The sequence below is a fragment of the Nuphar pumila genome, chromosome 16, assembly GCF_984573655.1.
Source record: "Nuphar pumila chromosome 16, dmNupPumi1.hap1.1, whole genome shotgun sequence".
In the NCBI taxonomy this organism is placed as follows: Eukaryota; Viridiplantae; Streptophyta; class Magnoliopsida; order Nymphaeales; family Nymphaeaceae; genus Nuphar; species Nuphar pumila.
Window position 1 is genome coordinate 4,733,198 of NC_143264.1, and position 10,404 is coordinate 4,743,601.

Genomic DNA, 10,404 nt, shown 5'->3' on the forward strand with positions numbered 1-10,404 from the left:
ACTGGGACAAAAAAAAAAAAAGAGTCTCGACAGGTGGGACACATTTAAGTCAAAAAAAAAAAAAAATGGCCCACCAACTTCAAGTTTGGAGAATATGTTCACCTTGCCGTGTTAAAATAATGATGAAAATGTCAAGTCTTGCAAGTTTTTTAGTGCATTTTTTTCCATGTTCACATGGCCCACCACCGAACAGTCTTCAAGGGCCCTTCGCCCAGAGAGAGAGAGAGAGAGAGAGAGAGAGATGGGGGAGAAGGGCAAGGTGGATCTTCCTCTACACAGCAGCAGAGGAGTAAGGGGCAGAGCCATCTACAAGCTGTTTGCTGCCTCCAATCTAGCAGGGATCCTTGCCATCCTCTACTACAGAGTGACCAACATCCCTGCAGACAGTGGAAGGTTGATGTGGGCATCCATCACCCTCTCTGAACTCTGGTTTGCTTTCTATTGGCTTCTCAATCAAACCGTCAGATGGGATCCCATCTATCGATGCACCTTCAAAGATCGACTCTCACAGAGGTATATGCTCTTTCACGTCTCTAATATTTTTTTTTTTTTGTTTTCTGCTTGATGAGATTGTTCATAGTTGGATTAGGGATGTCTACTTTTTTTTTTCAGTTGACCCAAGAGAAACCCTGGTTCTCCATGTTGTCAGAATCGGTATCAGCCTTAGAATCGATTTTCAAAAACCACTCATCGAATCGGCCGAGTCCCATTCTAAACTGAAGCGGCCAATTTTTAACCAGAATATGACACGTGTCAAAAATATTTAAAATTAATCTGAATCTGTTTGGTTTTGTATCGACTTCTGACTGATATACGTTATAACTGGGCAATATAATTTTTTTTATAGTATATATACTTGATGCTTTTTAAGTTTAAATAAAATACAATAATATATATATATATATATATATATATATATATATATATATATATATATATATATATATATATATATACTTGCGCATGTTGCTGTCATACTTTTCAAAATTTGTATATAATTGTCTCTTTTTTTTTTTTTTAAAGGCAAGCAGGGGTTAGGCAGACCCCTAAAAAAAACACATCTTATTGGGTTAGGATACCCATCTGGTTGGGACATGAGATCCTAAACAGAATCCAAATCTGAATCTAATTATTAATCAGATTCAATTTTCTTAACCAAGTCCAACTAATGGGATCCAATATTAGATATATCCGATCCCTTGACATCCTTTGGACCCTGGATCTCTAAGGAGAGCAATGGATGCACATATCAAGGTGCATGGGCCCACATTTTGATCTGAGCCTTACTCAAACGGGGGATCAGTGTGTGGGCCCACATTTGGACATATGCTATTTGGATAAGATAATCTGGGTCAGACCTAGGTCAGAACTTCAACCCATTTGCACTTCCTACAAGAAAAGAAAAGGGAACGGAAGGTCCTTTGCCGGAAAAAGACAAGGGGCTGCAGATGAAGGGACAGTTGAAGTCCCTAAGAAAGTGTGCCTGTGGCTAGGGGTGGCAATTTCTGACACGACCCGCCAACCCGCCTCTTAGGCGGGTTCGGGTTGGGCTTAAGCCAACCCGTTTAATAAACGGGTCGACCCGTGTAACCCGTTTATTAAACAGGTCGGGTTCGGGTTGGGGGTATGCCAACCTGCCAACCCGGCTGACCCGTTTAATAAACGGGTTAGGCGGGTGGGTCAACCCGCCAACCCGACCTGTCAACCCACCAATCCAACCCGTCGACCCGCCAACCCAACCCCGTCAACCTGACCCGCGAACCTGATAACCCGTTTACCCGACCCAACCCATTTATTAAATGGGTTGGCGGGTCGTGTCGGGTTACCCGTTTATTAAACGGGTCGGGTTCGTGTTTGCCACAGCCGACCCTCGGGTTCGGGTTGAGGTATGCTGACCCGCCAACCCGTCGGGTCGACCCGCCAACCCGACACGATTGCCACCCCTACCTGTGGCAGACTATATATATATATATATATTGTGTGTGGTTAGTTGATAAGGGAGGATCAGGTGCAGTATAATTGCATATTTTTAGTGTGCTGCTGCACTTAATCACCCTCCGTTTTGTGGGGCTCTACAGATAGGATGTATCCAAAGATAACGATGATAAGGTGCAGCAGCACACTAAAAGCGTCCAATCACGTTGCACCTAATCCTCCCTCATATTTTACTGCCCTAAAGCTCTCAAAGCGCTCATGAGAGCCATCGATACACGGATCAAGATGTGGGGTTATTATAGATCTATATTATTTGGACCAATGTTGTCAGTATCGGTATCGGCCCCAAATTGTTTGGCCACCGATTCATCTGTATCGGCCCCAAATTGTTTGGCCACCGATTCATCTGTATCGGCCAATCCCAAGTGAATCTTTCTGTAGCAGCTCAAAAAAAAAATTTATTATGTGCCAATCATAATTATGAAATGTGTTAAAACTATTAAACTAATTTTAAAATAATATTAAAAATTAGTTTTGGTATTTTTTATATTTATTAAAATAGCCGATTCAGGCTTGCAATATATCGATTTTCTGCTGATATGATATGATGTGTATTGGCCGATACATGCTGATACTCAGAGATACTGATAACATTGATTGGGCATGACAACTTGAGTCAAATCCGGCTTGGACCCGGGTCTTAGAACTTCGACCCGTTTGCACCACTACAAGAGCCACCTTGAGGTCCTCTGCCAAAACAGGATGAGGGGCAATTAGTGAAGGGACGGTTGAGGTTCCTCCAATGATGTGCCCATGAATCCACCCCAACTGCCCTTCCCAAGGTGAGCAGATCTGGTGTTCGGAGCCGAACACATATAACGTATTTGGCCCTAACGGTTAGATGCCTGCCCCTATGTCATCCCCCATCTTCATACCTTTATTTAATCTTATTATGCAAGTTGTTTTGATCAAATCTTACCTTATAAATAGATTAGTCATATGTTGGATTTAATAATAATCGACCTTTGGATTGTATTTTTTCATGAAAAATATTATTTTTTAAATCATAAAAATGTGTTTTGTCAACCTTTGATTGTTTAATCGCCACAAAATGATGCACGTTGGATTTTGGCGATTTAAAAGTCGATCTTCACTGAATGAATGATGCAGATCACATCTATAGAGTCATATTTGATCAAAACAACTTGTATCAATGAAATCTAGAGGGATATGAAGAAGATAGTGATGAGTGAAACAGATTTCATCACATTGCACAGTAAAGTGTGCCACTGCACCTGATCATCTGTCCTGCATCTTCTGTTGGGCCCTAAAGATCGAGGGTAGGCAAACACATTCAAAGTGTACAATGTGATTGCACCTGATCTGCCCTCGTTAAAAGGGCAGGCCCGAACACACTTTGTGCACAAGGGGTCTCATTTATCCCAAACAAAAAAAAAAGTCATGGTTTTGTATGGTGTGAGCAGGTTTGAAGAGGAGCTGCCTGGTGTGGACATCTTTGTGTGCACTGCAGATCCATCAAAAGAGCCGCCATTGCTCGTCATCAGCACCGTGCTGTCTCTCATGGCCTACGACTACCCGCCGGAGAAGCTGAGCGTCTACCTATCTGACGATGGCGGATCAGACTTGACACTGTATGCTCTCCTGGAGGCCTCTGTTTTCTCCAAGCAATGGCTTCCCTTTTGCAAGAAGTTTAAGATAGAGCTGAGGTCCCCAGCTGCCTTCTTCTCCATGGAATCTCAGCCCCTCTCCTCTTTTGATGAGTGGCAGGCTGTGAAGGTCTCTCTCTCTCTCTCAAACGATGTTTATGCGATCTTGCTTATGCATCTTAGTGATCTTCCACTCACTCCTGCTGATGCTACCTATCCTTTGTCGCAATCTGGGCAAGCGGCTCCGGCGTGAGTGAGCCCATTTTATCTGTCTAATGTTCTTTTCTCTTGTGCTTTCTTTATTTGTTTTGGCTTTTGTTCTTGTTCAGTTCATGGGTTCAACATTTTGTTGATCTTCATGAGTGGTAATGTTGAATTACTTTCGGCTCTCTCTCTCTAAAACACACAGAGGTGCAATGGCGTTTCACAAAAGATGTGATGCCCTGCTGATCACGCAGCACTTGTCCAGTGCTGTCTGTGGACTCCACTAGATTTAGGTATATGCAAGGCCCATTAACTCGTTTATTGCAGTGTCATTGTGGTATTGGATCAAACCCCGCTGGCGTCAAAGTTGTTGCGAGGCCCCTACTTGAGTTTTTTTTAGCTTCAGCAAGGATTCCTCATCAAAAACAAAGTTTCCTAACAATCTCCCTCTTGAGTTTGGTGCTACCATGTTAAGCAGTGCATCCTAAAGGGCTACCACTACTACTAATAATAATGATGATTATATTATTATTATTATTATTATTTCATTTGTAATCAGAAGAAACCCTATTTGAAACAAATTTCATACCTTGATCATTGTGCCTGCAACATAAAACTCTGAGGCTAGGACCCCTACCCGAAGGCAAAGACAGGCACCAGCATGAGGAAAAAAGGAACACCCATGAGAGTGGGACCTTGGCCACCTGTCTTTCAGCCAATGCCCCTACCCCACAGAGCCAACCCTCCTTGGGGCAATAATTGTTATTATTATTTTTATTATTATTGTCATTGAGCATTGATTTTTTGACCCTGCCATATAGTGGTGCTCAATAAACCACCATGATTTTTTTTGTTGTTGTTCTCATTGTTATTATTATGTTCCAGAACTTATATGAAGAGATGGCAAGTCGTATTGAAACAGCAGTCAGTTTAGGAAGAGTTCCCACAGAGATAAGTGAAGAACACCAAGGACTCTTCTCTGAGTGGAATTCAAACATCAGCACACGTGATCATCCAGCAATTGTCAAGGTACATGCATGGGAAGATTAAGTGCACCTCAAATGCAATTGTTGCATCATCTGCTGCGTTTGATTCACCGGACAAATGCAACATGGACACACCAGGTGGTGCTTGTCCAGGACCTATGAGGAGTGTGACTCACACATCCCATCCCACTCCTTTCAATTATAAAGCGGCGGGAAAAACGGTCTCCCCCGCGACTGCTTGGTTCCCTCATATCAAACACGGGACAAAATCTGGGCAGGGATCGGTATGTCCCTGCTAGGGTGCATCCCGCGATTCAAACACTCCCTAATGGTAATTGGGTTCTTCCTATATACTAATTTTTTCTTTTCAGATACTAATTATTGGTGGAGACTCACTGGCAGTAGATAGTGATGGTTGTCCATTGCCAACTCTTGCATACTTGGCTCGTGAAAAGCGGCCTCTCTATCCGCATCATTTCAAGGCTGGAGCCATGAATGCACTGGTAATTGATCCACAGCCTTGTGTGTGTATAGGTGTAGGGGTGGCAAACTAGTGGGATACGGGTCAGATTGTGCTTGACCCAATATTGGATCCTTTTTTGAAGAGGGATCTCAATGAAATTCCAGATCTGTTGAGATATGAATCCTTGTGATACTGGATCCATTGAGAATAGGTGGAATTTTATTGATTTTGAAGTGAAAAGTATAAAAGCGAGTTGGACTAGACCCATGTCTGACTAGGATCCCCCAATATTTCCCTACCTGGTTCCAAACCGGATGCTGGTAGACCTGTCCATGTTTGATCCAGATCCTGCCCACATCTAGATATATACCGTCCAAATCTGACAATATGAATTGGATCTGGTTTGGACATGAGACAAATCTCCAACCTGTTTGCACCCCTAATGTGTGTGTGTGTGAGCCAACAAAAGGGCATCTTAGAAGGACCAAGCTAGTATGGTTGGAATTCATGAACCTACTGGCTCGAGACTTTAAGACCTTGTCTATAAAGTTTCTCTTAGTCACGATCAATGTTGTGGGTATCCTTGCGAATTGGCCTGAATTCGGCCTATTTCGTATCGTATCAGTAAAAAAAATCGGTACAAAGCAAACTGAATCGGCTTATTTTAAAATAATTTTTAAGAAAGGGCTTAAAAAATTTTTAATATTATTTTAACATTTTCCTAACACGTGTTATCTTGTGGTTAAAAATTGGCCAATTCCTTGAATCGTTTTGAAAATCGATTCATGGTACGGTGCAATTCTTACATTGGTCACGACCCCAGTCCTCTGTCAAAAAAACATATATGCAACAATAGTCTTTAGATTTAGAAGTTTTTTTTTTTGATAGGCAAGTTGAGGTTAGGCAGACCCCACCAGTTATACTAGGATACCATTGGGATTTGAACTTGCAACGTCCCGACACAAGGTGACATGCATTAACAGCTCCTACCAAGCAATGAAGAGTCCGTTGGCATTCATGTAAAACCGTAACCGGAATGTAAAAACAAACACACATACCGATAGACGTTACAGATGAGACGAGTGTTGGCCCAGGTGCACGGCGTTCTCCTCAGCCTATCAACACTCACAATGAGCCCAGGCCATCAAGTCGATGGTGAGAAGGACCCTCAACCAAATGAAAAAAAAGGATACCTTGGTTGCTTCCTACTAATTTTTCACTAATGTCCCACTAAAGCTTTCATTAGTGTCAAACCGGGTCACTTAAGGTTGGACCCGATACAAAATATCCAACAGAGCCTCCATTGGTCTTTGGATTTAGAAGAATTGGATCACTAGAACTCTTTTTGAATATTCATTTTCGTGGGTCTGTCTAATCTGTGTGGACTGAATTGGGCAGTTAAGGGTATCATCAGAGATAAGCAATGCACCCATAATCCTCAATGTGGACTGTGACATGTACTCCAATGACCCACAAGCAGTGAGAGATGCCCTGTGCTTCTTCATGGAAGAATGGACATCAAGACAGATTGCTTTTGTGCAATTCCCTCAACGCTTCAATAATATCACCAACAATGATCTTTATGACGCTTCCCTACTGATCATCAGTGAGGTAGGCAACTATGGCATCTCACCACTGACCATAAACAATTCCTATTTACGTAAGCTATTCTACATATATAGAATTAAGAGGATCTTAAATGGCTACCTCTTTTATTATTTTTTTTTGTTCTTGATATGGTTGAATAGTTTACTTATCATATGGGTCCCACAAAAATTTTCAGAGCCATTCATCTTGTAGATGAACCACATCTAAAGCATGAAAAATGAATGGCTTTAAAACAAGAAAAAATGGTGGTGTTTGGGTTGGATGAACGGCATCCAAGGCACCCTCTGGGGGTATTATCATCAGAGGTGCCACCATAGTGACAAATATCACGAGATTTATGAAAGTCTTGCGATAATATCGCAAGAAATTGCCTGAAAGTTTAAAATGACAACTTCTTGCGAGATTTTCAAAATATCGCAAGATTTATGAAAAAAACACGAACACCATAATTTAAACGTGATATTTACATTTTAAACGGCTATTTATCATGAAAAAACTGTGTATTTTTATTTTTAAATTATTTTTTTATTACCGAGATTTTGCCAAAAAAAAACACGAGATTTATGAAAAAAATTCAATTTCTCGCAAGTTTTTGAAAAAAGAGATTTTGCAGATAAAAACGTTTGTCACTATGTGGGTGCCTCTGACCTACCGGCAGCAAAACTCTGGGTACTAGCCCTCTTGCCCTTGCCCAGCTGACAGGATGTACCCAGAGATGGAGGGTAGTCGGGTGCAGCGGTACACTCAAAGCATACAATGTGATTGCACCTGATCCATCCCTAGCCCTCTTGCCCACTATGAGCAATGTTGTCAGTACGGGCAGATACGATACATATCGGCAGAAAATCAATATGATACTAACCTGAATCGGATATTTCTTAATAAATATAAAAAATGCTTAAAATTAATATTTTAATATTATTTTAATGGTTTTAACACGTGTCACATTCTGATTGACACAAAATAGTTTTTATTATTTTTTAGCCGGGCGGATTCACCTGAATACGATTCAGGGATACCGATACTGACAACATTGCTATGAAGTGCTGCGTCCAAGTGCAGGGACAATCATATGTCGCCCTAACCACGTTAGTGGGTACCTATTTTATCATTAATGTAATACTATAAAGTGCCCTGTTTAGACATTCATAACAAAGTTTCTCAAGATTCATGGTGAAAATTTTGCAGGTAGATTTTTTGGGACTTGATCGATTTGGAGGGCCATTGTACGTGGGGAGCGGATGCTTTCATAGGAGAGAGAGTCTTATTGGAAGGAAATATAGTGAGGATTTTGAGGGAGAGTTGAATGGGAGGATATGGAGAAAGTCTGTGGAAATGATCAGTGTTTTGGAAGACAGAGGAAAGAATCTTGCCACTTGTGCTTATGAAGAGAATACTCTATGGGGGACAGAGGTCTCTCTCTCTCTCTCTCTCTCTCTCTCTCTCTCTCTCTATATATATATATATATATATATATATATATATATATATATATATATATATATATATATATATATATATATATATATATATATATAAAGGTGGTAGCTGCCTACCACCTTCTCCGCTGACTGCCCTAAAGTCCTTTTGAGCGAAAAAAAATGTCTAGCAGACTCGCCTTGCTAAGAAGGTGGTAGGCAACTACCTCTCTCTCTCTCTCTCTCTCTCTCTATATATATATATATATATATATATATATATATATATACTCTCATGCAAATTCAGTTATGGGGTTTGTGCAGGTGGGATTGAAATATGGGTGTCCTGTGGAGGATGTCATCACTGGGCTTTCAATACAATGTAGAGGGTGGAGATCTGTTTATTTCAATCCGAAAAGGGCTGCTTTCTTAGGGGTTGCCACGACTAACTTGAATGACACATTAGTTCAACAAAAGAGGTGGTCTGAAGGAGACTTCCAAATCTTCATCTCTAGATACTGTCCCTTTCTATATGGGCGTGGAAAAATAAGCCTTGGGCTTCAAATGAGCTATGCCATCTATTGTTTGTGGGCTCCCAATTCCTTACCATCACTTTTCTATGGTATTGCTCCCTCACTCTGCCTCCTACGTGACATTCCCTTGTTCCCCAAGGTATGGGAGTCTCTCTCTCTCTCTCTCTCTCTCTCTCTCTCTCTCTCTCTCTCTCTCTCTCTCTCTCTCTCGCTCTATATATATATATATATATATATATATATATATATATATATATATATATATATATATAAGCATTGCGCATTGCTACTGTGCTCTGGGAGCAACAACTCCTAGTTGTAGGTTGTACCTTATGGATGCACTCAACATAGTTTATTTGATAGGAATCATGCTTTGGGTCATATTCTTTGGACATAAGAATAAGATTTTTAAATCATAAAATTTTGATACATTATGAGCCATTGATTTTTAAAGGTCTTAAAAGACCTATATGTATGCTATAATCACATAATCCCAAACTTGTTTTTTACTCTATAATGCTCTATAGGTTATATCTATAAGATCTAATCAACAAAAAAAGCACAACAATTTTTGAAAATCTAAAGCTTCTATTAGGTGGGAATAGGTAGTCCGGGAGCACCCTATCATGTGTTTGTGTGTGTATGAGCACATAAGACATACTGATGCTTGACAGTTTGGTGATCCAGATCTCTAGTCTGTGGTCCATTCCCTTTGCATATGTTGGCATAAGTGTTTATGCATACAGCCTGGGAGAGGTGCTATGGTCAGGAGGCACATTTAAGATGTGGTGGAATGCACAACGAATGTGGATGATGAGGAGGGTGACATCCTACCTCCTTGCATTCCTTGACTCCATCTTGAAGCTCGTAGGAATGGGGGAAACAAAATTCGCGATAACGTCGAAGGTTGCAGATTCAGAAGCAGCGGACAGATACAAGAGAGAAATCATGGAGTTTGGAACTGCATCCCCCATGTTCATCTTGCTCACAACACTTGCATTACATAATCTAGTATGTTGGACAGCCACAGTGCTCAGAGTGGCTGTGAAAGGAATTGGAGTATTAGATGCTCTGTTTGTTCAAACGGCTTTGTGTGGCTTCATAGTGCTCATCAGCATTCCTTTTTATGAAGCAGCATTCCTTCGCAGAGACAAAGGGCGGTTACCAACATCAGTTACTTTCATCTCAATGATATTAGCACTATTGATGTCACTCTTACCAGTATTTTAGAATGAGCTGCAGCATAGTAAAAATTTAGAAATATGTCAAGGAATAGACGCTACTTCCTAGAAACTATAACTCTAATATATGATGTAACCTTTGGTTCAAATAGCCCTCTAGAACGAGGAAAGTTTAATAAGAAATTTGATGCATTTTAACCTGTTTTGAGGCTTTTTTGTATAGTTTCATGGTAGAATCTCCATTGGTCTTTCTTCCCTAGTAAGATCCATTCGATGATATGAGATAGATTATGAATGTATTTTTGCAATAAGGATACATAAAATACGTCATGAATCTGCAAATACTGAAGAGGTAAAGCTACTCTAATATGCTCTCACCAATATATTCTAGTATCTTGAATGGTCCACC

At 40.6% G+C, this 10,404-nt stretch overlaps 1 protein-coding gene across 1 annotated transcript; it reads left to right on the forward strand.

The window, feature by feature from the left end:
• The first annotated feature begins 205 nt into the window (after positions 1-205).
• Positions 206-10,170, forward strand: LOC149812744 (cellulose synthase-like protein E6). Its single transcript, XM_089991454.1, has 8 exons — positions 206-513; positions 3,420-3,732; positions 4,692-4,835; positions 5,164-5,295; positions 6,654-6,866; positions 8,052-8,276; positions 8,606-8,953; positions 9,502-10,170. Exons 1-8 carry the CDS (start codon positions 242-244, stop codon positions 10,042-10,044), a joined length of 2,190 nt encoding a protein of 729 aa, XP_089847580.1. The 5' UTR covers positions 206-241; the 3' UTR covers positions 10,045-10,170.
• Positions 10,171-10,404: the final 234 nt, after the last annotated feature.

Excerpts from the sequence above, each read along its gene's own strand:
- LOC149812744 (XM_089991454.1), top strand. The coding sequence starts at position 242 with ATGGGGGAGAAGGGCAAGGTGGATCTTCCTCTACACAGCAGCAGAGGA. Across the intron at positions 514-3,419 it reads AAAGATCGACTCTCACAGAG|GTTTGAAGAGGAGCTGCCTG; the intron begins GTATATGCTCTT and ends TGGTGTGAGCAG. Across the intron at positions 4,836-5,163 it reads ATCATCCAGCAATTGTCAAG|ATACTAATTATTGGTGGAGA; the intron begins GTACATGCATGG and ends TTTTCTTTTCAG.